Source organism: Geotrypetes seraphini, chromosome 4 (genome assembly GCF_902459505.1).
Source record: "Geotrypetes seraphini chromosome 4, aGeoSer1.1, whole genome shotgun sequence".
Taxonomy (NCBI): Eukaryota; Metazoa; Chordata; class Amphibia; order Gymnophiona; family Dermophiidae; genus Geotrypetes; species Geotrypetes seraphini.
In genome coordinates this window covers 271,095,252-271,121,593 of record NC_047087.1, presented here as the reverse complement: position 1 = coordinate 271,121,593, position 26,342 = coordinate 271,095,252, and the positions used below count along the sequence as shown (strand labels likewise).

The 26,342-nt window shown below is 43.2% G+C and overlaps 1 protein-coding gene across 1 annotated transcript in view; it reads left to right on the top strand.

Annotated features, from left to right (window-relative positions):
* The window catches only part of GLRX3 (glutaredoxin 3), a 112,997-nt gene that overhangs the window by 27,246 nt on the left and 59,409 nt on the right, over positions 1 to 26,342 (top strand). Inside the window, exons 3-4 of the mRNA XM_033942404.1 lie at positions 14,970 to 15,044; positions 15,809 to 16,010. Coding sequence (XP_033798295.1) covers positions 14,970 to 15,044; positions 15,809 to 16,010 — 277 coding nt within the window. The remainder of the gene's footprint in view (positions 1 to 14,969; positions 15,045 to 15,808; positions 16,011 to 26,342) is intronic.

The following is a 26,342-nucleotide window of genomic DNA, read 5'->3' as shown; positions in this document are numbered from 1 at the left end:
TTAGTAAGACACCCCCCTTTTTTTCCCCACCTGGGAAATATAAGGCCCCCCCCGAAAATAAGGCACTATTTGGCAAGCACCCCCACAGCCTCCCGACCACCCCCATCATGTAGAAGCTCCTACCGGTGTCCTGCTGCTTCCTCTTGGCGGTCCCGACACGATTGGGGCAAGAGGGAGCTCAAGCCCTCTTGCCCAAGCCAACCGTGGCACCCCCGACACGATCGGGGCAAGAGGGAGCCCAAGCCCTCTTGCCCCCCCGACTCCCCGATACTATCGGGGCAAAAGGGAGCCCAAGCCCTCTTGCCCCGCCGACTCCCCAACTCCCCGACAATATCGGGCCAGGAGGGAGCCCAAGTCCTCCTGGCCCTGGCGACCCCTCCCCCCCCCCCGCTAGTTGTTCGGGCCAGGAGGGAGCCCAAACCCTCCTGGCTACGGCGACCCCCTACCCCCATCCCGCACTACATTACGGGCAGGAGGGATCCCAGGCCCTCCTGCCCTTGACGCAAACCCCCCTCCCTCCAACGACCGCCCCCCCAGCTGACCCGCGACCCCCCTGGCTGACCCCCACGACACCCCCACCCCCTTCCCCGTACCTTTCTGTAGTTGGCCGGACAGACGGGAACCAAACCCGCCTGTCCGGCAGGCAGCCAACGACGGAGTGAGGCCGGATTGGCCCATCCGTCCCAAAGCTCCGCCTACTGGTGGGGCCTAAGGCGCCTGGGCCAATCAGAATAGGCCCGGGAGCCTTAGGTCCCAACTGGGGACGGGGCCTGAGGCACATGGGCCCAACCCGACCATGTGCCCAAGGCCCCGCCCCCAGGAGGGACCTAAGGCTCCCGGGCCTATTCTGATTGGCCCAGGCGCCTTAGGCCCCACCAGTAGGCGAGCTTTGGGACGGATGGGCCAATCCGGCCTCATTCCGTCGTTGGCTGCCTGCCGGACAGGCGGGTTTGGCTCCCGTCTGTCCGGCCAACTACAGAAAGGTACGGGGAAGGGGGGTGGGGGTGTCGTGGGGGTCGGCTAGGGGGGTCGCGGGTCGGCTGGGGGGCGGTCGGAGGTTCTTGGGGGGGCGGTCGTTGGGGGGAGGGGGGTTTGCGTCGAGGGCAGGAGGGCCTGGGATCCCTCCTGCCCGTAATGTAGTGCGGGTTGGGGGTAGGGGGTCGCCGTGGCCAGGAGGGTTTGGGCTCCCTCCTGGCCCGAACAACTAGCGGAGGGGGGGGGCGCCAGGGCCAGGAGGACTTGGGCTCCCTCCTGGCCCGATATTGTCGGGGAGTTGGGGAGTCGGCGGGGCAAGAGGGCTTGGGCTCCCTTTTGCCCCGATCGTGTCGGGGGTGCCGCGGTTGGCTGGGGCAAGAGGGCTTGAGCTCCCTCTTGCCCCGATTGTGTCAGGGAGTCGGGGTGGGGGGCAAGTGGGCTTGAGCTCCCTCTTGCCCCGATCGTGTCGGGGAGTCGGGACCGCCAAGAGGTAGCAGCAGGACACCGGTATAAGCTTGTACATGATGGGGGGGGGGGTCGGGAAGCTGTGGGGGTGTGAGCGGTCCTTCAGGGTGGGGGTGCGGGTGGGAGTGCGTGCGAGCGGTCCTTCGGGGTGGGGGTGCGAGCGGTCCTGCTTGGGGGGGGTGAATCGGACGTCAGGGGGGGGCATCAGGCTTTCAGGGTGGGGACAGGACTTCAAGGGGGAGAGGAGAGTCGGGGCGGGCGAAAGGAGAGTCGGACGGCGACGGGAGAGTCGGGCAGCATGCGCGGTATACGGGTGTGCGCGGTATATAAAAATTTCTGTACATAAATTTGTGTTTTTCGCGCACTATACCCGTGTGCGCGTTTTACACGGGTGCGCGTTATCTACGTGAAAATACGGTACTTGTAGTGATACCGTACATAGTGATGCTGCCATCTAGTGTTTTAAAAGCAAACTGCAAATCTGTATCTGATCTGTACGGTATGTGGAGGATGCTGTTTTCTAACAGATTTGAAAGCTGATTTCAAGTTCAAACTTTACAAGTGTACATTTACCGTGTTAAGACACATTTCCAAAAACGTTAGCTTGCCATGTAAAAGGTAAATAAAAATTGGCATGCAAATCCTTTAAACCAGATTGTTAACTGTAAAATCAAAAATCTGGTTTAAAGGATTTGCATGCCAATTTTTATTTACCTTTTACATGGCAAGCTAACGTTTTTCTCTCCATACTGTTAAGATGGTAACCGCCCATCCCCCTGATTCTCTTGTGCCATTTTGATTCCCCCCTCTGATGCCCTCTGTATCATTTTAAAAGATCACCCCCCCCCCACCCAGGATACCCTAGTGCCATTTTTTATTCTTTTACCCTTAGGCATGGCCACAAAAAGAAAAAGCTACTCTGTGGAGTACAAGAGGAGAATCGTGGAAGATTCTTGGGGCCAAAATCTTGCTGCTTTCTGCAAAGAAAAAATGTTGAATATACGATTGCTCCGCAAGTGGCGAGCAGAGTATGGTAAACTAGTTGAACAAGTGGAAAAGGGAAATTCTAACAAACGCAAGTGTGGATCAGGTCGGAAACCAATATTTTCTGAGGTGGAAGATCTGATCTGTGAATGGCTTGTTGACAGGAGAACAAAGGCTTTGGTTGTGAATAGGGCTCATATTCAAGAATTCACCCTTGCAATGGCACCACAGTTTAACATAGCCTCTGAAAATTTCAAAGCATCACAACACTGGCTGGATAATTTCCTTCAGAGAAGTGAATTGTCTTTAAGAAGATCCACGACATTGTTTAGGCTGGAAGATGCTCAAGTGATTAAGCGAGCACTTGCATTCAAGTCCTTTATTGATGAGATTGACTTCTCTAAATACAAGCTTTCCAACATGATTGCTATGGATGAAACTGCAGTGTTTATGGGCCAATCATCTCAAACAACAATTGAACAGCGGGGTGCCTCCTCAGTGTACATTCCCTCCACTGCTTATGAAAGTGCACGTGTGACCTGTATTTTGGCAATTCGTCTGGATGGCACTAAAGTCCTACCTCTAATAATTTCTAAGGGCAAGAAGGAAAAGATTGAACGTGTTTCAGGAATTTTTGTCCTTGAAACTGAAAAAGCCTGGGCCACACAAGCTGTTATAAGAAAGTGGGTAGATTTAATGCTGCCACTTGTTATGCGAGGAGGACAAAGAGGTCTGCTAGTCTGGGATGCAGCTAGCACTCACCGTGCTAAAGATATGAAGTCATTTCTTCATGAAAGAAAAATAGATCAAATAATGATTCCTGCGGGAATGACGGCCTATCTCCAGACCCTTGATATTGCAATCAACAAGCCATTCAAGGACAATCTGCGCATGGAAATTAATGACTACATTGAAAATAGAATGGAGAGAAATCAGCGTGGAAACTTTGTGAAACCTAAACTGCAAGAGGTTGTGACTTGGGTGAAGAATTCATGGGATAAAATCACTGACAGTTGCATTGAACATGCATTACGAGCAGGCTACCTTGATAAGAAGTACTCATTTGAGGACACTGCTATTGCTAAACATGAGAGATTTGGTCCACTGATTGTGAAAGAAATGGAGTCCCAAGTAATTGACCTGGAACCTCAGGGTGTGAGTTATTATGATGATGTTCCAGAAGATGATGACTTGATTGTCATTGATTAAATGTGTAAATGTATCATACTGTAAACTGTTATACAGTAAATGTTTTTCTGGTTTGTGATACAGTTTTTTCTGGTTTGTGATACAGCTTTTCTGGTTTGTGATGACCTGTACCATATACAGGTAATAAATGTCTTTTTTTTCAGCAATAAATGTGTACTGTATTCTTCTTCATGGAAAAATAAGACATCCCCCTGAAAATAAGACCTTGTGCATATTTTGGAGTTTTTAAAAATATAAGACAGTGTCATATATTCGGGGAAACAGGGTATGCGGTTTACAAAAGATTAATGAAGTACAAGTTGAGAGAACTTAGGGGATGGGAAAACAAGAGGGGGATAGTGTAAGAGAATCGTTATAGAGGGGAAAGAGAGGAACAGGTCAGCTGTCTAGATACTTCAGGAACAGGTGGGTTTTGAGGCGCTTCCTGAATACCTCGTAAGTGGTGGGCGAGAGCAGTTGTTTTAGATCCTTACCCCATAAAGGTGCTTGATGTGAGAGAAGGTGTTCATGGTGTTTTTTTAGTTTGCAACCTCTAACCGGGGGAGAAACAAAGTGCAATAGGGAGATTCTCTTGTGTCTATTGGCTGAGAAGGAGAAGAGATCAGTTATGTATTTAGGGGCTAGACCGTAAAGAACTTTAAAGCAGAGGCAGGCGAACTTAAACTTCACACGAGCTTCCAACGGTAGCCAGTGTAGCTGTTTGTAGTATGGCGTTACGTGATCAAATTTCTTTAGACCGAAGATAAGGCTGACCGCAGCGTTTTGCATTAATTGTAAGCGTCGCATATTCTTTTGGGAGATTGCTAAATGGGCGATGTTACAGTAGTCGAGTTGACTCAGTACGAGGGATTGTACCAGGATTCTGAATGCAGAGTTGTCGAAATATGATTTAATGGATTTAAGCTTCCAGAGGGTGAAAAATCCCTTTTTGATTAAGGAGTCCACCTGGTCTTTCATGGTTAGGCATGATCAAGAGTTACACCCAGTATTTTAATGGTGGGCTGTATGGGGTAGTTAAGTTTGTTGATGCCTAGTGGTGTTTTGGTGTCAAGCGGGTGTGGTGAGGCGACAAAAAATTTTGTCTTCTCTGTATTGAGCTTGAGCTTGAAGTCTGTCATCAAGTGCTCCATCAAGTTTATGGCTTCTGATGCTTTGGGAATGGTTTCCGAGATGGAGTTGGCAAATGGGATGATGATTGTAAAGTCATCAGCGTAACTGAATAATTTTATCCCCAGCTGGGTTAATTGTATGCCCAGTGAGGTCATGTAGATATTGAAAAGCAATGGGGATAGCGGGGACCCTTGCGGTACACCGGATGGGTTGCTCCAGGAGTTGGGAAGGCTTCGGGCCAGCTGCCGGTAGCATGGAGAAGCAAGGATCACTGCCAGTGGCCTGAAAAGTATGAGGGAGTGTGCCAGTAAGACACTGCATGGGCTTGGGATGGGTGGGAAGAGAGGAAAAAGATGCCGCGTTGGGAGGGGATGTGTGGAGGGAGGGAGGGAAGAGTTGCTGCATGCGTGAAGTGTAGCAGTCGCTGGTAGCATCCCTGAGCCACTGAGGTGCCAGCATTTATGACTCAGAGACACTGCTGCTGCCAAGCTTGGCAAAAGGGACCCCCAGCCTCCTTCAGAGTAAGTCCTCAGATTACATAGCTTCAGGGTCCTAATCAGCTGGAGGCAGAGACCCATTTACAAAGTATATATTATTCTCAATTAATATTTCCAAATTAATAAAGTGTCTTTTGCTTATTTGTAAATGGGTCTCTACCAGAGACTTTAATTCAGTAGCATAATTAAATGAAATAAACTGCTTCTGTAGTTTATGGGGACGGGCAGGGATGGAAGAGATTACTTGCGGGGATGGGTGGAGACAGAAGAAATTACTTCCGGGGACAGATTTGATTTCAGCGAGGGCAGTTGAAGACGGGTTTGATTTCTGTCCCCGCACTACTCTCTACTCTGGACATACAGAGGCTGGGACACCTCACTAGTCATCCAGAAAAGTGTTTTCAATTATTGGCACTTGGACATCCTGGCAGGATTTAGGATGTTTTTTAGACATTTATATTTTTTGATTATGAGCCCCATGATCACTTTAAAATCGGCTAAAATTTAAATTTAGCCAAGTTGAAAATTTTATACTTGGGCAATGAACCCTACTGCCTTTTCTTCTGTTTTTATGAATAGTAAAGATAGTTTGACCATAACTAATTCTTCCAGGTTTCTAGGTTTATTCTCAATTCTACTCTGTGTTGTGATGCTCAAATTAATGATTATAAGAAATGTTTGTGGACAGATTGAAACATTTGAGGACAGTTCACCATTATTTCTATGAGACTCAATTTGCAGTTTTAGTTTAGGTTTTAGTCATCTCACAACTGGACTATACTAAAGCATTATATTAAATGATCTCAGATTTATTTATGAAAAATTACAGCTTTTGCACAATACCACAGTAAGGTTAATCTTTGAAAAATCACAGTTTGAGCATATATCCCTTTTATGGCAGCTGTTGGTTGATTTCCCATTAAGGCTTGGATCATGTTTAAGCTAACATGCTTGATGTTCATAATATTGCACGGTTTAGCCCCCAAAAGCCTAAATGATTTGATACAATTTCCTTGTCCCAGAGTTGCATCTAAGCTGATAGATACTCAGACCATGATTTTTCCTTAAAGCTATGAAGTAGAAAATCATCATTTTCTTAAAATGAGTTTAAATTTGGAATAATTTCTCTTTTGAGATGAAGAAATAATTCTCTTACTTTGTTTTGCAAAAATCTTAATACTGAATCATTTTGAAAAAATTTGACTTAGGGCTCCTTTTACAAAGGTGCGCCAGCGGTTTTAGCGCGCTAGCCGCTACCGCCTCCTTTAAAGCAGGTGGTAGTTTTTCGGCTAGCACGCGCTATAGCACGTGCTAATCTTGTTTGTGCGCTAAAAACGCTAGCGCACCTTCGTAAAAGAAGCCCTCAATGTTATTTCTAGATTCTTTTAAATTCCTATTTATATTGTATGTATATCCTTCTGTTATTGTATACTGCTCTGAACCCTAAGGGGGAGAAAGCAATCTAGAAATGTCAGATTAGATTAGAAGAGTTAGGAGACCTCCACAAACTGGAAGCACTCAAAGCTGAGCTGAACTTCCTAGGGCTTTCCTACTTAGACACATTTTAGGACATAACTGATTTTGGTTGTAAAGCTGCCATATGACACAAAAGAGAAATGGTCCTCATTCGGCATGAAGTATAAAAGAAAACATTCTTCACAAAGAAGAGAAATACACACCTGAAGCAAACAAGACAAGCCATTTTCTGAATGAGAAATCAGCCAAGAAGTATGGCAATACCAAGAAACCTATATCTGTACATAAAATAGAGGTGTCGCCCATAACATCTACACCGTCTGATCTTTCTTTCTGTGATCTTCCTCAGATAAATCAGAGGATCCAAATCGACAGTCTGTCATCCTCTCAGAAAACGTTAAGGGGCTCATAATAATGAAAAAAAATGTTCAAAAAGTGGCATAAATCGGTTCTTGGATGATCAAAAAGACAGATCGTCCAAGCACCGATAATCAAAGCTGGTTTTAGATGTATCTAAAACCAGCTTAGGCTTTACCCTGCCTTTGAACCCGAGGAGTGGATGGGGCGGGAGGTGGGCTGACCTAGACTTAGTCGCCTGGCAGCCATAGCCAAAAAGGTTTTAAAGGTTGCTAAATGAAACTTATACATTTTGACTTAGTCCAAGTCAAAACAGGTATAAGTTCCAAATAGGGGCTGCTGAGCTAATCGCAGCTGCCGCAATCAGCTCAGCAGCCCTGGCAACCTGTCCACCACCCACCGCAACAATCGTGGAAGGAGTTTATGGGCTTTTCCTCCAGGAACTTGTTCACACCTTTTAAACCAGCTATATTAACCACTCTTACCACATCCTCTGGCAAAGCATTCCAGAGCTTAACTATTCTCTGAGTGAAAAAATATTTCCTCCTATTGGTTTTTGAAGCATTACTCTGTAACTTCATGGAGTGTCCCCTAGCTTTTATAAATCTTGATGCAGTAAAAAATTGTTCCACTTGTACCCATTCTATACCACTCAAGATTTTGTAGACTTCAATCATATCTCCCCTCAGCTGTCTCTTTTCCAAGCTGAAAAGCCCTAACCTCTGTAGTCTATCCTGGTCGCTCATCTTTGAACCTTTTCGGAGACGTGGGTTTCGATGCGGACAGTCCTTTCCATTTTGCCAAAAGTGGTTTTGGCTTTCTATGTCAATCAGGAAGTGTGCTTGCCTGTTTTTCAGCCGATGGGTTCCAAACATCAGGATCGGCTCCTAAAGAAGTTGGATGTACGCAGTGTGCTTCTGCGTTATCTGGCAGTCACTTAATGAGTTTCGCCTTTCTGATCATTTGTTTGTACTGACTCATTCCTTGAAGCGAGGTGCTCCCGCTTCCAAGGCCATAATCTCCAGGTGGATCCGTAGAGCTATTTCGTCCACTTACATTCTTGCAGGGAAACAGTCCCCTGTGGCTGGTAAGACATATTCTACCTGGAGTGTGGCTTCTTCGTGGGCCAAAGCTAGATCTGTTTCTCCAGGGGAGATTTGCAGGACGGCGACATAGTCATCTCTTCACACGTTTGCCAAGTTTTACAGAGTGGATGTTGCTGCCAGACAGGACTCGGCTTTCAGGTCTTCAGTCTTAAAGGCCAGCGCAGCAAGCCAACCCTTACTCTTTGGGGGACTGCTTTGGTACGTCCCTATGGTCTAGAATAGAGAGCTGCACGGGAACGGGGATGACGGGAATCCCGCGGGACCCGCGGGGATCCCGCGGGTTCCCCCTTTGGGTCACGGGGACCCCATGGGGACGCCCCCTAGGGTCGCGGGGATCCCATGGGGACGCCCCCTAGGGTCGCGGGGATCCCGTGGGGACGCCTCCGAGGGTCGCGGGGTTCCTGCGGGGTTGGATCGCAGTGCATTCGAGCCGCGAGGGTAGTCTCCTCCTCCTTACCTGCACTGTCGCAGCACACAGCCGAACGGAAGTCTTCCCGATGTCAGCGCTGACGTCGGAGGGAGGGCTTAAGCAAAGCCCTCCCTTCCTCCGACGTCAGCGCTGACATCAGGAAGACTTCCGGTCGGCTGTGTGCGGCAGGGCAGGTAGGAAGAAGGCAATGGCGAACGAAAGAGGGGGGAGGGGGCGGTCTGCCCCGAAGAATGTGCACAGCCGGTCAGGTCCCCCGATCGACCGACAACAGGCCCGGCCGACAAACCTCCCTGCCCTGTAGCCGCGAATCTAAATTACCTCTTACAGCAGCTTCAATACTCCAGCTGCTGTAAGAAGGTAATTTAGATTTGCGGCTACAGGACAGGGAGATTTGTCCGACCGGGCCTGTTCTGTTGTCGGTCGGGTGCGGAAACGCCACAAAGGTAAGGGGCAGGAAGGGAGGAAAGGTGGAGTGGAGAAGAAAAGACGCTTAAGGGGGGAGAAGGCCGCTGAAAGCACTGGGGTAGACAAAGGGGTGGAGAAGGACGCTGAAAGGACATGGGGTAAACGGGAGGAGGGGGGGAAGGATGCTGAAAGCACATGTGGAAGACAGAGGGGGGTGAAGGACCCTGAAAGCACTGGGGAAGACAAAGGGGTGGAGAATGCCACTGAAAGGACATGGGGAAAACAGGGGTGGAGAAGGCCACTGAAAGGAAATGGGGAAAACAGGGGGGGAGAAGGCCGCTGAAAGGACATGGGGAAGACAGAGGGGGGAGAAGGCAGCTGAAAGGATATGGGGAAGACAGAGGAGGGAGAAGGACGCTGAAAGGACATGGGGAAGGCAGAGGGGGGAGAAGGATGCTGCCTGACAGGACATGGGGAAGATGGTGGGGGAGAAGGACACTGGAAGGGAATGGGGAGAAGACAGAGGTGCCAGACTATGGGGGGAGTGGAGGGAAAAAGATGGGTGCCAGACCAATTTGGGAGGGGGGAGAAAGGGAGAGGCACAGTAACAGAGCAAATAGAAGACACAGAGAGAAGAGAGGCAGTGGATGGAAGGAATTGAATGAGAATATGAAGAAAGCAGAAACCAGGCAACAAAGGTAGGAAAAAAATTCTTTTTTTTTTTTTTTGCTTAAGGATAAAGTAGTATATTAGTTGTGTTGATAAAAATTTATAAACATTAGAGGCTCTGGTAGAAACCCGTTTACAAAGTATGTATTCTTCCCAATTAATATTTCCAAATTAATAAAGTCTTTTTGCTTATTTTTAAATGGGTTTCTACCAGAGCCTTTAATTCAGTAGCATAATTAAATGAAATAACTATTTCTGTAGTTTATAGGGACGGGCGGGGACATAGGGGATTCCTCACGGGGACGTAGGGGATTCCTCGCGGGGACGGGCGGGGACGTAGGGATTCCTCGTGGGGACGGGTGGGGATGGAGGGATTCCTCGTGGGGACGGGTGGGGACGGGTGGGACTTTGGCGGGGACGGGTGGGATTTCTGTCCCCGCGCAACTCTCTAGTCTAGAATGTCTCACCTTTTTTAGCGACCGGCACGCTTTCAAAGAGCCGCGCACGCCCGGCTGCTCAAAGTACAATATTCTGCTCTGCTGCAACTTCCTGTTTCCGGTTGGGTCAGAGCAGAAGATTGAATACTGAGCAGCCGCGCATGCGCGGCTCTTTGAAAGCATGCCGGTCGCCGAAAAAGAAAGCCGGCAAACTAAGGTGAGGTGGAGAGAGGAAGCTGGTTAAACGATCGAGCCAGCATGCGGGTGGGCAGGTGGGGGCTGCGGGGACTGCGCGATCCTTGATGCCTCACTGCGGTGACAAGACCATTCACCGCTCCACGGGGCGGTGAATGGCCTTGTCCCCGTCCCCGCAGAGGCTGCTATTTTTCATTCTCCGTTTTGGCGGGTTACCCGCGGCTAAACGCGGTAGCCGCGGGTAAACCACCACCGTGTCATTCTCTACTCTGAATCTCTTCAGACATTAAAGCTGCAGTCTGAGCTGCCTGTCACTGCAGAATGTTCCCTCATGAGTGACTGGAGGCAACAATTTGCATCTTTTTCTGATCATCCTGACCTCATTTGGATTCTTACAGACATTGATGAGACTCCTGAGGGTTCCTTGTGCTGTGCTCATGCCGTGGCAAAGCTTTATTCCCTGGTGGATATGTTTAACAAGGGCTTTGCTTCCCTGAAGGTGGATTCCTCGATGGCACAGGACACCAAGTGCACTTCTCTCCCCAGTGTGAATTTTGTCCTTAACTGTCTGTTTGCTTGATTTGGGGGCCAGTGGTGTTCAGGCGGCATTGATCTTTTCTTCGTGCTCGGGCATGCCATTCAAAGCTGTGCCATGATCCTGTCACTGTGGTGCTTCATAACTTGGATTTTATAATTTGGGGAGTGGATTATATGGCTGATGCCTTGTATGACATTTTGAAAGTCTTTGCTAAGTTTTCCACCTGTTCTGTTTCAGCTCTGGATCCAGCAGTGGTCTGGCAATTCTTCTAAAGTAACCTTGAGCTGGTTGTTCTTTAAGGGACAGCTGCTGTTCGGCCAGGGTCTGGATGACCTTATGGCCAGTGTGCAGGATCGCAGACCAAAGTTGCTGCCTGTGAATAGATCCCGCTGCCCCAGAGGTTTGGAGCATCATAATTTTTGTCCCTTCAGGCACTTTTATCCATACTCGGGCTCTTCCACAGGACAACAGTCCTGCTCATCTGCCAGACAGCGCTTTGGTGGGTCTCGATGTGAGCCATCCACTGGGAGTTGTCCAGCGGCTTCTGCAAGGAAACAGTTCTGATTTCAAGCCGTTGTCTCCTCCCTCGGGCATCGGGGGAGAGGGGGGCGGTTGTCGGGCAGGCCATTTTCTCAGACTGCTGGGTCCTTGAGGTTCTAGGGATGGCTACAAACTGAAGCTTCTCTGTCCTCTGACCGAGCATTTTCTGGATTTACCCGCGGGCCGCACTGAGAAGGTGGTTCAGGTGCAGGCCACAGTGAAGACTTCTGGATATTGCAGTCTTAGAACCCGTATCAGAGCGAGACTCGGGCTCTGGGAAATACTCTATATACTTCATTGTTCAAAGAAAGGATCCGACGATTGGAGACCGATTCTGGACCTCAAGGCAGTCAATGTGGCGCTGAAAGCGCCTCGCTTACGCATGGAGATGGTGCGCTCAGTGGTAGCATCGGTTGCGCTGGGGGAGTTTCTAGCCTTCCTGCAGCATTCTCTCCCTTTATCTGCCATGTCCAAAGTTTCTCTCTGTCTCCTCAGGTACCATTTATCCCTCCCCTCCACCGCTGTGTCCATTTCTCCCTCTCACCACTTTCATCCCTCCTGCAACATATATCTTTCCTCCCTTCCCTCCACCAAACTCCAATCCCATTCACAACTAACATGCTCTCTCTTACTTCAGTGGATCAGCCTTTTCTCTGCTGCATCTCACCCAGGCAGAAACAGGAAGCTCTGACAGAAGGCGGAACACAGAAGAGGAGAGACTTCCATGTTAGTGGCAGGTAGCTGTAGGAATTGCTGCTGCTAACCCATTGAAAACAAGAAAGAGAGAAGTGCGGGAGGTACAGTGATCGTGGGAGCTCATTGCAGGAGGTAAAATGATTGCTGCGGCGGCAGACAGCAACATTGGCTCCAGAAACTAGTTGAGAAGGAAGGAGAGCAGTAGACTCGTGCAGTGCGATCTATCCCCACCAGCGTTTTGCATACTCCTTGGGGTACACGAACCACGTATTGTGAGCCTCTGCCATAATACACAGATGAAGAGCATAGGTAATGAATCCTATGGTGTCGGGACAGAGTGCCAAGGTTCCCAGATTTTTCAGTTGAAGACATGAAATTGGGCAGAAGTTTAGATGTGTGTGTTCAGCTGTGGCCTTTGGGGACCCTGTTGTATGAGTTCCCTCTGTGGCCACTGCTTGGGATAAGTTACTCAGAATTTAAATGGTCAACAAGAACCTGTGACGGTAGAGCTGATTATGAGCTGATGTCCCATTGATGCTGTCAGTGGAGGCAGGTCTTTTATGTCAATGCCCAGTTCAGATGCTAGATGCAAACTAATTATTTCTTACAGGTTGGTTGTTGAGAGAGATATTACTCTGCTTGGGTCAAAGCTATGCTGTCGAAGTTCAAGAAAGACCTTCACATCCTTGGCAATATCAGAGTGTGGTAAAGGCTATCTTCTTGGTGGCTATCTGCTCTGCAAGTTAGTTTTCACAGCTGCAGGCCTTGTCTTGTCAAAAGCCTTTCTTGGTCATTTCTCAGGAGAAAGTGATTGAGGCCATTCCCTTCTTTTCTCCCAAAGATAGTACTTTCCTTTTCCATATATATCTATTTCTCTTTAATTTTTTAGGGCAATTCAGAAGGCAGCATTTAGCACAAATTTATCTTGGTTGGATATATGAAGAGCATTCCACTCTTATTTGTAAAGATAGAAGGGTTTAGGATCAGTAGCATGAAATGTTGCTACTTTTGGGGGTTTTGCAAGGTACTAGTGACCTGGATTGGTCACCATGAGAACAGGCTACTAGACTAGATGGACCCAGAAGGCTATTCTTATGTTCTTTTATTGTTCAGACTATTTGTGTTTGGTAGAGAGGGTGAGGTGACCTGTAAGGTGACAATTGCCTATTGGAATAAGGTTTGATTGTTTCTGCCTACCTGCTTAAGGGCCATCTGGTTCTTTTGGAGTTGAAAGCACATTCAGTGAGGTAACAGGCTTCATTTTGGACAAAGTACAACCACATATTTGTGTCTGCACTCCTTTGTGTGCCCCTACAGATTGAATGGCCAAGCAATGGCAGGTGCAGCTTTTAAGGCTTGGGTGTTGGCAGGAAACAGACAAGCCAGCCCTCCTGAAGTTTACAGCTTTGGTACTTGTTATGACTGGTCTGTGAGACACTCAAGTTTGTATCTAGACTGGTCTGAAGAGGCACTCAAGTTTGTGAGATTAGATCTTACTTGCTACTTTTTTTCCCTTTAGTTCCTCTAGACTAGTCTAGATTGCCCTGTGGAGTTATAAGTCAAGATGAAGAGGTGTTTTTTTTTTTTCTTAGCAATGATGGCCAAACTGAGGGCTTTTATTTTTTTCCTCTGCATTGTTTGTATAGTTTAAAACAAGTTATTTTGGTTTTGGTTGCTCTCTTGTTTCTGATGGAATTCAATTTTTAGGGATTTCTATGTTCTGTTTGGTTATCAAAATACTGACTAGGAAGTTACTGCATAGGATATTTAAACAATGATGTCACTAGAATAGTTCTCAGTCTCCATCTGCTGACTAGAGAAGGGAAACCCACACATCTTGACTGATTTGGAGGTACTAAAGGAATGAAAATTAATAGGTAAGATCACATTTCTCCTTTGTCTCTTCCCTACATGTGAATGAGTAAAATGGCATGGCTTGTTACAGCAAGGCTTGATGATTTTTTCTATAAAAGGAAACATGATAAATTAGCTTTTAATAGTCTATACTGGAAATTTCAAGGGTGCAAAAAGGGACATCTTAGATGTGTTCCTGCCTTGGGCAGGAGTAAATATGTTCAGTGCTGTGTGGTAGCGATTAAGTGCTTATGAATATAGCAGAAGTTAATGGCTCTGCTTCCTGTGAGCCCCAAATTTCTTTATTTGATCTGTGCCAAATAATTTTTCAACACTCTTCATGTCTCCCAAATAGACAGTTTTATGACTCTCTAGATTTCCCAAAGAGCTGGGGCGAATTGTCAGTAATATGTTTAAAGGGGAAGTAGATGTATAGACTAATAGTCTAACAAGCCATATCTGTCTTGATATCTAACAGACTTCCAAGGGTTAAAAGTAAAATTCAGCAGACATCAATAGTTTATTGAAGAAATACTCCTTTTTGCTTCATAATTTGCAGAAGGCTGCAAATGTCAGTCATGATGTACTGCCTCTTGAAATTAGTCAATAGAGCAAACAGCAAGAATTGCTGTGGGCAGAAAATAAGCACTGTAATCATGACATAACTGGGGTCAGTGATTTATGGATTTCAATATAGTAGTAGCTGCATATGATTGAAAATTTACTAGGTCACTAGTGCACCAAAAATTTTATTCGCAGCCTGCAGGCATTTTTTGAAATGTGCAACAAAATAAAAACCTCTGAACCTGTTTTGACACTATGCAAGCTCAGTGGATGACATGCCAGCCCAGAGAGTCTCATTTAAATGTAAATGTACAACAAACTTTTGCATCCAGCTCCTTTTAAACATATAGAATGCTTACAAATATGCCTCTGAGAACATTCTAAATAAGACTGACATATACAATTGGAAGAAAAAAATATTGCAAGTAAATTTAAATTACTCTTTCTGTTTATTTTTTAAAGCTGGAAGCTGAAGCAGTTCCTGAGGTATCTGAAAAGTATGGAATTAGTTCTGTGCCAACAATTTTGTTTTTTAAGGTAAGAAAAAATACTGTAGTGAAACATTCAAGTTTCAAGTTTATTAATATGTTTGATGAATCGCTTATTAAAATTACTAAGCGATGTACAAAATCAAAATAGAGAATAATATAAAGAAACTAACATTTTAACAGTATACTTTCATAGAATACAAACATGAGTCGGGAGGGAAAGAGTAAAAGTTACAATTTTCAATTCTCATTTAGTATTAAGTCAAAGTTTTGGTCCTTGTTAAAAGATGGTTTTGTAATATAGATTTGACAGCTACACATCATTAAATAATTTGAAGTATTACCAGTGTGTAAATGTGACAATTTGCATGCACAAAAGACTAATCTTAAGAAAAGAGATGGTTAGACGTATCATGGATGTTACTGTAGAATTCCTTTCCCCTCTACTTTTAAAAAAGAAAATGGAACCTATTTTGAAAACCAGTTAACTTGACTTATTCAAATATACATCTGTTTATTTATTAGGTATCAAACTATGTTTATATTACAACACTGAAAATTGCAGCTACTTAGTAGAAACAGCAGTATATTTCACCTTGCACATAAGTGGGGTCTGTAAGAGATTTCTAGTGCAATAATAGTGTTGTACTGCTGTGGTTGACTAAGATATGCATGGAGAGAGCTAAATTAGGCAGTGTTGCTGTTTTGGTCTTATTTATTATATCTGCCTACTGTGCCATTATCTTTGTACACCTGGATACTGTTGAGCTCATAGAAAATGTTTCCAAGTGCCTAATTTCAATTTTTTTCTAGAATTCTCAAAGGATTGACAGACTAGATGGTGCACATGCTCCTGAGCTAACCAAAAAAGTTCAGCGCCACCTAGCTAGCTCTTCTATACCAACTAGTTCTAATGAGAAGCCTCCAGAAGACCTCAATGTGCGCCTGAGGAAATTGATCAATGCTGCCCCTTGCATGTTGTTTATAAAAGGATCTCCTCAGGAGCCCCGCTGTGGTAAGAATTTGCTAAAGTTTCAATGTTAAATAATCTGTTTTTAAGTTGTTTTTTTTGTTTGCTTTTGCAGGGGAGGACACAATTACTAGCACAAACATTAACAGAGTAGATGCTGGAAGAACCAATTAGCTTATCCAGGCTTCCCAATTTTTTGGTTCATATCACTAAGGATATAATCCCAATTGCCAGCCATAGAACATGACAGTTTCTCAAATTATTGCTTCTTATTCAAATCAGGTCTTTCTCATTGATTCTTATCTTTTCTGGGTAGATGAGCATACAGGTTTTCATACTTAATCTAACATTCCCCACTCCCATGTCATAAATCTAGCTTTCTAACATTATTCCAGAAACATTGAGACTGTTGCCTGATCATGTGATTATATACTGCCGGTCCTCAAGGTCTTACTGGATGTTAAATGGCGGCCAATAAATTGGACCTAGTGGATTTCTGAGGAATTGTACCATCTGGTTTCAGCCAAGCTACTCATAAGAACATAAGATTTGCCATACTGGGATAGTATGCAGCAGATGGGGTGTTAGCAAGAGTCCCTGTTTATTTCTACCATTAGTAGTTCTAGTGAAGCAAGTGTTATAAGAACATAAGAACATAAGAAAAGCCTTCACCGGATCAGACCGAGGTCCATCCAGTCCGGTGATCCGCACACGCGGCGGCCCCTTTAGGTACTCCCGAATGGAGACCCAGATATACCTTTTTAATTAGATTCATTACTTAAATAATTGGATTTAATAGTATAACTGTTGACTTTTAATCGCATTACATTAATTAACTTCTAATGGGGGCAAGCCTCAAATTTAGGAGAACATGTTTCCCAAAATGGGATTACTTAAAGAGAGAAACACATTGCTCTCTTATCTCCTTGAATAAACGTTTAAAACATTGATAGGAAAGTCATTGATTTAGTGAATTCAAGATTGTCTCAAAACATATGGTCCTTTAAAGAAAGTATACGTTTGATTTTTTTAGTTTATTTATTGAATTTATAATACTGAAGCACTTTCACTAAGCACTTTATAGTATGCACTTTAAGTATTAGTAACACTATTAATATTTTGTGGTTAATATTTTGAGTACCTGATTGTAAAAAACGCTTAGATAACCTTGATAGGCGGTATATAAAATCCTAATAAACTTGAAACTTTAAACTTGTAATCAGTGAAATATGTAAGATACATGAATTGATGAAAATAATGGGATGAAATTGTAATTAACAACAAGAGGAAATGAATTGCAATGAAACTGAATAAGAATTTTAGATGAGATATCTTGATAAAATTTAATTAGGTGAATATATATGGTTTGATACGAGTTGGTCCTGAGTTTCAAAAATGGTATGCTGATCTATTTCAAGTAATATATATCCCATACCAAAATAGTTTTTGTAGTTTAAATTTAATAAGCTTTTAAGGATTCAAATTAATAAAAGAGGAGGTATAGTGTTTAGAATTATTTATTTATAAAAATTAATGTAATGTATTTAAAAAAAAAATAGAGAATTAAACATTTGATTTATCTATATTGGTAGGGAGGTGGGGTAATAGCCGGTGATGTTATAAGGAGATAAGAGAGCAATGTGTTTCTCTCTTTAAGTAATCCCATTTTGGGAAACATATTCTCCTAAGTCTGAGGCTTGTCCCCATTAGAAGTTAATTAATGTAATGTGATTAAAAGTCAACAGTTATACTATTAAATCCAATTATTTAAGTAGTGAATCTAATTAAAAAGTTGGAATATAGAAGTAGTGTCTATTTTTGATGGAATATACTGAACATAACGACATCTTTTGTATGAGGGATTTCATATAAAAAGTCATAGAAATTCTAGTTTAAGATTCTATTCACCAGCAAAGAAGCTTGAAATATTCTGCATCCAAACTTATACAGTGTTCTGCCTTTTGCCCCGGGGGAGAACTATGAGCCTTTTTCAGGGCAGATTCCATAACTAGAGACTGATGTTGCAACTGTGGTCTGTCAAATCTAGAATAAGACTGTATGCGATACAGTGAGTCCAGTCTACGTGGAGCCACTGCAACATGAAGAGGAGATTCCCAGTTCTTCAGTAATTCCTCCTTCATGAAGTTGTGAAGAGGAACCTTTATGCAGTCTGGAGGCAATTTTTTATAGTCAAGTGCCTCTTTAAGCTCAATCTGAGACTTTGAATCAAACTCCATTTTTATTGGGAGTTCCTGTTCCATCTGTCTAATGAATTAAATGAAAGACAGATCTTCTGGGGGTGACTTACTATGAGGCAGGGGAGGAGATGAAGAAGAAGCATAAGGACTCATATGCTGACAACTCTGAGCAATCACTAGAAGAGCACCAAGTTAGATCAGAGTTACAATCCTCGATACCAGGTTCTGTTAGGGGAGAACATTAAGGGGATTGTTGAGAGGAGCATCAAGAAGATAAAGGGTGACATTCAGATGAATGTTGACTAAGTACCTCAACAAACACCAGTAGGAGTGCTGAGAATAAGATGAACTGTGCTCTCTTGATGAAGATGCATGCCTCGATGTAGGCACTTGACATCTGGGCACTGATGGCGTGCTGACGATACCCAGATGATAAGATGCTGACGATGTGCATCGGTCATTTACGTCGATCATAGATGCTGATGCTTGAGGTTGCATGCTCCAAGAATGCCGCCTTAATTGAATATCCAGGCAATGTTCGGACTGAGCTGAGGCTGGCATTGTTTGAGCAAGAGTTTGCATTGTTTGCGACTGCAGCAACAGAGCTAGCTCTTTCTGAAACAGCATGGAAAGCTATTCCTGCAGAGATGGAGCCATAACCGGTGCATGCCCTGGTATCATAGGTGCATTAGTTGAGCATCAAAGCACTGGTGACCCCAGGATCGAAGCACGCTTCAAAGGTGACACCAACTGTACAGATGGTGATCTGTCATTGGTGCATTGGTGCTTAGTGCGCATCAGTGGTGAAGATGCCTGAGATGATGCTGAAGTGTTTCTGAAGGGGGAAGTGTGTTTATACTTCTTAGCCTCCTTATGAGGTTCCCCAAATGCAGGTAGCACCGATGATGAAGATGATGTCAATGCCGTCGGTATTGGAGTTATCAGATGCTAAGGATCGCCATTGGAGATTCCCACTATTTCTGACATAGAAATAGATGACCCAAAAAGTTTTTCAAACTGTAATTTTCTGGCTTTTAGTGATCTTTTCTGTAATTTTAAAGAAAGTGGGTACGAAAAAAATCACGATGATCAGGACCTAGGCACTGAACGCAACAGCTATATGGATCAGTATGAGAAATAGCCCTGTGACACAGAGAACACTACTTAAGTCCACTAGAAGCTATGGACATCAGAGGAAAAACCGCAGATACGAAGTCAAAAGACTCAATGGTTTGAAAAGGTCGAGTAGATTGTAAACTGATAAAGTCTTGGTAATCCCGACCTGATGACAGGCTTAAGAGGGCCCGAGGGCCCAAAATAAAAACTTGATAAAAAATGAAAAACAATGAAACCGGGTTAACAGGAACAAAAGTACTAATAGAAAACATACGCACAAAAATGCATAAAATAGACGCATATAGTATGTGCGCCAAGAGATACTGATAGAAATGGTTTCTCAGTTCCGCAGAAAACTAAAAACTGATGATCCTGCGAGCTGGAGGTGGGCAGAAAGGCATTCACACATGTGCAATGCGGGCTGTCTTCAAGTTTTAAAGTAACACTTCACTTGTGAACTGTCCATTCTGGGCTCCATGGATGACATCATAAGAATATGCTGCCTGCTTGTCGTAGGCTCACATTACATTTATACTACTTTGCATTAACTTCAATCCTCCAGCTGAATCTGATTAAGGAAAATCTTCACTAACCGAGTCTACTACTTCCAAGCCTTTCATCTTCATACTTATCACAGACTCACCCCATACATAGAGACCACCCACAATTCACTACTATATAACTTATTCTACCAACTCAAAGTAACCTTTCCACCACATCCACCTTCCCTACAAAAGGAACCTTACATTCCACCTGCAGACTCCTTCCACCACTATCTAGCACTGACCAACACCAATACCTTCTCAAGTTCCATTTTCAACCAATATCACTGGTGGCATCTGCCCAGACACAATCATAGCAATTAATAACACCTACAGGCTATAGAGAACCAACCTCTGAGCTTGAACCAACTCAAATACAATTACAGCACCTAACCATATTTACCTGCCAAAGAATGCTAATATAGAATATAGAAGTAGTGTCCATTTTTGATATTGTGCAAATGGTTTTCAATAGTTTCATATTTTGTGAATATAATACCATTTGAAGTTTGTATTGTTTTGCAGTATATTCCATCAAAACATCTTTCCTCTTACCAGTGTCTGGCAAATGATCTCCTGGAAATGATGTGCTCTACATTTGATGCTTTTGACATCTTTCCTCATACCTCTGCAGTCTCAATAGCTATGCGCAGACAAGCCTGGCTGAGAATCTCTGATCTAGATGCTAATGTTCAGGACCGTCTCTCTAATATACCCTGTGTGTTGAGGCAGCCTCGCAAAAAAATAAAAATATATACTGACAGCATGACTACTTTGTCAAAAATACAATACATCACAATATATTTATAAAGACTTCATATACAATAAAACTTAAAATCTAAAACAAAAAATTTACAATAAAAATTTCAAAAATTTCAAAGTATCAATAGTATTACTAAAATAGAAGACTTCAGTTATTTCAATGAGTGGTTGCCAAGGTTATCAACCTTGAATTTCTCTAAACTCTGAATTTGTGCATGCAGAGATAACATGCTTCTTCACAGCAAAAATATTATAAAATATAGAGCTCCTTTTACTAAGATGCGCTAGCGGTTTTAGCGTGTGCTACAATGCCTTACGCGCTAGATGCTAACGCCTCCATAGAGCTTGCATTAGTATTTTTTGTTTAGCGCGAGGTTTGCGCGCACTAATCTTCAGCGCGTGCTAAAAATGCTAGCGCACCTTAGTAAAAGGAGCTCATAGAGTTGAGAAAAAGACCTTAGCCCTTACCTCTTAAGTTCTAAGTTTCTATAGCAGCACAGCACAAGCAGCTATGTGAGAGGGGCAAGCAGTAAAACTGAAAGTGAAACCTTTTGAGTAGAATACTCCACTAGTCTTAGAATCTTTGTGTGTATAGCCTGAGGTTTATCATATTCTCTCATTAGAGGAGAAAACTTATAACTGTAGCAAGCTATAAAGAGACCCCTGGGAATATTTTAATGATGTTCCTCTGCCTATGGGTAAGGCATGATTTAAATCAAATCTTTCACTAGTGACTTAAATCATTTTTTTAATTGATTTGATTTAAATCAAATCTACCCTGGAATAAATAATCTAGGTGCTAACACTTACACCTGCTCTAGAGCTTGTCTGCACTTGCAAAGTAGGCACAATTTTTGCTACTTATGCTAATATTCTGTAAACTCAAAAAATTTTTTGTAAGACTATTTTATAAAGACACATAGATGCCTATCTGTCTTTATACATTGCAGCTAAGAAGGCTCTGCTTTGCCCTCTTAAACCAGGTGCCCTTTTTTAAAATTTGCCTTTCTTATCTCCCGGTATTTTTTGGTTATTCAGACATCAGAGGAACATTATTTCACATACTAAAGATTGTAAATAGGAAGACTTCTGTAGCTTCAATCTTCAAAAGTAATAACACATAATAGCTAAAAAGATGTCTCAGAACTGAAGTATGTCTTCATTATAAAGTACACAATAGAGAACAATCATGAGAACTGAGGCGTATGCCAATATGATTTTCAAGTCATTTATGTGTTTAAGCATGAGTAGATTGAGATCTTAGAGAGGCTCAGACCCACAGATGGACATCTTCTATAAGGTTCATTCTTCTCCCATACACATCCACATGAGTCGTGCATGCCATAGCAGCCTTTCTGTAGTATACTTTGCAAAGTGTTGTATATTTGTAGCAAGTTTATATAAATAATTCTTTACAAACAACTGCCTTTGGGGCAGACAAAAATGATAAAAGGAATGGGATGACTTCCTTATGAGGAAAGGCTAAAGTGGCTAGGGCTCTTCAGCTTTAAGATATGGCTCAGAGGTGATACAATAGAGGTCTATAAAATACTGAGTGGAGTGGAAAGGATAGATGTGAATCGCTTGTTCATTCTTTCCAAAAATACTAGGACTAAGGAGCATGCAATGAAGCTACTTAGTAGTAGATTTAAAACAAACTGGAGAAAATATTTCTTCACACAGCATATAATTAAACTTTGGAATTCGTTGCTGGAGAATATGGTGAAATCAGTTAGTTTAGTGACATTTCAAAAAGGTTTGGATACTGTATATACTCAAATGTAAGTCGATCCGAATATAAGTTGAGACCCCCATTTTTCCCCCCCAAAAAGGAGGAAAAATGGTTGACTCAAATATAAGATAGGGATTTAATATTCAAGTGCCTTGCCCTGTCAGTATCTGCACCCAGTGTCCTCTCCCTAACGCCCTCCCCTGCCAGGCTCCGCACTCAGCCCGCCTCCCTGCCAGGTTCTGGACCCAGCCCCCTTCCCTCCCTGCCCTGCAAAGCTCGGCACCCAGCCCCCTTCCCTACCAGGCTTTGCACCCAGCCCCTTTCCCTCCCTGCCCTACCAGGCTATTCAGCCAGCTCCTCTCACTACTTGCCAGGCTCTACACCGCACCCTATCCCCTCTCCCTGCCAGGCTCTGCACCCTTTCCCACCTCCTCTTCCACCTTTGGTCTAGTGGTAGGCTGGGACCGGAGAGATTCCCTCCTGTCCCAGCCCGGCCGATACTAATAATTTTTTTTAACAACCCCCCCTCTCACACCCATATACCTTTTCTGTTATCCCTGGTGGTTCAGTGGTGTATGGGCAGGAGCGAACTTTCCGCTCTACCCTGCGCACCTCCTTCCGAGCTCGCGGCTTGTGATGCACAGGCATGCATTAGCGAGCTTCTTGAGCTCCCGCCTGGTCCTGCGCCACTCGCTGAATGGCTGCCGCCAGGTCCCATGAGAACTGGCGGCAGCCATTCAGCAAGCGGCGCAGGGCTGGGCAGGAGCTCGAGAATCTCGCTTCTGTGTGCCTGTGCACCGCAAGCCCCGAACCATGAGCCTCGAGCCTGGAAGGCGGTGTGCAGGGCAAGAGTGCAGAAAGTTTGCTCCTGCCCATACACCGCTGGACCACCAGTGATAACAGAAAAGGTACACGGGGGTAAAAAGAAATTATTAGTATCGGCCGGGCCGGGATAGGAGACAGGAGGGATCCCTCCTGTCCCGGCCTATCAGAGGCCTGTATCAAGTGCGGGAGGGGGTTAGTGATGAGACTCCCAGTTTTGGGCCATTTTTTTGGCCCAAAATCTCATCCTATATTCGAGCATATACGGTAATCTTCTAAAAGAGAAGTCCATAGGCCATTATTGAGATGGCTTGGGGAAATCCACAGCTTATTCCTCGGATAAGCAGCATAAAATCTGTTTTACTACTTGGGATTTAGCTAGGTACTTGGGTTTGATAGACCTTCGATCTGTCCCAGTATGACAATTCTTATGTTCTTTTCATCTACTACCTCTGGGAAGGAAACCCAGGACCAACTAAATTCATCTGAGAATTCTCTCACCCAGAACTAAATAAGCCAGGCATTGAGCCTGAATCAGAAGACTTGGACCCAACTCCAAATATTTCCTACATCTACGCTCTATTACAGTTAAGTTCCTTACTGAGATTATTGTATAGATATTTGGTAATAGCATAAGTATTTCTATTAATGCTAGCAACTCCCTTATTTACTTAGAGTTTCAAGGGGAATGATTAAGAGGAAAAAAATTTCAAAAGCAAGATAAGTCAGAAACAAGAGATTCTTATCAGTATTGGTGACTGAATTATTCAGTATCTATTTTTGGTAAGACTAGTACTTCAAGATAATGAAATATTTCTATGAGAGGTAAGAACATGAAATACAAGAAAAAAATTAAGGAAATAAATGTTCTATTGCTAAAACTGAATTATAATGGCCAAACTGAAAATGTTAGGTATTCAGTATAGTATGTTTGGCAGGACTGTTAATGCAGAAGAAAGCAGTGTTATCTGTGAAGTGAGGATAATATCCTGTAAATACAAGTTTTCATTTCTCCAGGGTGCAGCAGTGTGATACAAGAAACATTTATTAAGTTCTTAACCTATCTATAGATTTTTCTGGGGTTTCTCCAGCACATACAGAATACATACTGCCGTTAGTTATTGCTTTCCAAGTTATAGTATATATTATGAATGAGTAGAGTTGCCTTGTGTCATTGATATCATCCTTATCAGAAATTGTTCCTTGCTCATAAATCAGTGACAACACTGAGGTGCAATCCATACCTGTGAGGTCATTTTTAATGTTAATTCTAATCTTTCATGTTTTACTAACAAGATTTGGACTGAACTCAAGTGTGGCTGTGAATCTCTAGGGAGTAGCTTTGTTCTGTTGGGAATACTGTTAGAATATCCTATAAAATGCACCTAGTTGGGTTAGCCCAGTTTTTCTCCAAATGCCAATTTTCTCTCTCTCTCTCTCTGACTGTTTAGCTGAACCTTGATCTACATATAAAAGGTGTAATTCAATTCATAATTTACAAGCAGTAGTGATTTCAAATTCACTTTTAGAAATTTGATAGCTCAATTCAAACCTATTTTATATTTTTGTTATACTTTTTGGTGTAGTGCTCCCCATATTTAGCATCCTATTGATCATATAGACCAGGTGTATTCAATTTAGGGCTCCTTTTACAAAGGTGCGTTAGGGCCTTAATGCGCAGAATAGCGCACGCTAAAATGCCACACACGCTAGCCACTACCGCCTCCTCTTGAGCAGCGCACCTTTGTAAAAGGAGCCCTTACTATATAATGATCTAATATGCAAAGAAGAAATTTTAAATGTGATCAATTACCTTGATTTAATTTGGAATTTTTGTTGTATTCCTTTTAAAATATGAGTAATTTTTGACGGATTCTGGAGTAGTTAAAGCTATAGCAGCTTTTTTATTTGAAAACATGAACTGGATACATTTAGCTTTTGATCTTAATATTCCAGAAAATCCTGTTCACAGTGGCTCTGCTGCGTGGGATTGGGTATTATTTTATGGGACAAAATTGGATAGTGGCAAATATGGTTAAAAAATATAATGGCGCTTATCAGGATGTGAAAGATGTACAAATGGAAAAGAATGAGGCCATGGTTTGATAACCTTCCCCCCTCTCCAATATGTTTTTCTGTTTATAAACTTTGAGTAATAGAGTGGAACATTACTTTTGCAGACTGGTCATTTGAATCTGACTTCTATAAATGGCGCTTTGAATTGCACACACAAAATTGAATATGCACAACTTAATTGAATGAGTCAATTAGCGCTGATTGGCTTCTTAACAAACAGCTTTTAGCATTAATTGGTTTTAATTGAAATTTACACACATAAATTTAGGCATTGAATCAGCGCCAAAATTTATGCATGGTGTCAAAAAGAGGGTGCAAAAATGGGAGGGTCTTGGGTGGATTAGGGGCATTGCTCAAAAGTTACATGTATAATTATAGAATAAGGGGCATCCGAGCCTAAATTTAGGTGTGAGGTTTTGCACTATGTTTCTGTTGATGCAAATGGTTACATCTAAAGTTAGGTGCAGCTTGCAGGCGAAAGTGCTGTTTTGTAAACCACACCTAACTTTATGCATCATTTATAGAATAGTGCTTAGGTGGATTTTTTGGGCACCAATTTTTTAGGTGCAATTTATAGAATTCAGTCCTCAATGTGATGTGAGATGATCTTTTAAATGTTGTTTTACTCCATAAGCAAAATCTCTTTAGCCAGCACTCAGCTAGTTGTATATGTTGCAACCACTTTTAAGCAGTTTCAATGGCTACCATATCTTATTTTTATACTAATCTTTGTGTTAAGAGTGTTTGGGGGTGGAATGCTCAAAGACTGAATGACAGAACTAAAAGAAGGGAGGTCCAACCTTGTCTGAAGTAAAAAAACCAGCCAGGAATAAACAAACCAAAACTGCAGATACGTACAACGATGTAGGCAAATTTTATTGTGACAAGCAAACTGTATATTAAAACCTTTTTACCAAACGGGGGACCCAACACGGTCCGTGTTCCGGACAACCTTCATCAGGGGTCCTATTAGGTACAGATATAACATAAAACACAATATTAAAAATACAATTATATAAACAGTTGTAATAATAATAAAAATGAAAAGATAACAAATATTAAGAATAAGATAACAAGATGATCAATTTGACCATAGACTATAATATTAAGAAATTTAAAAGCACGAGGA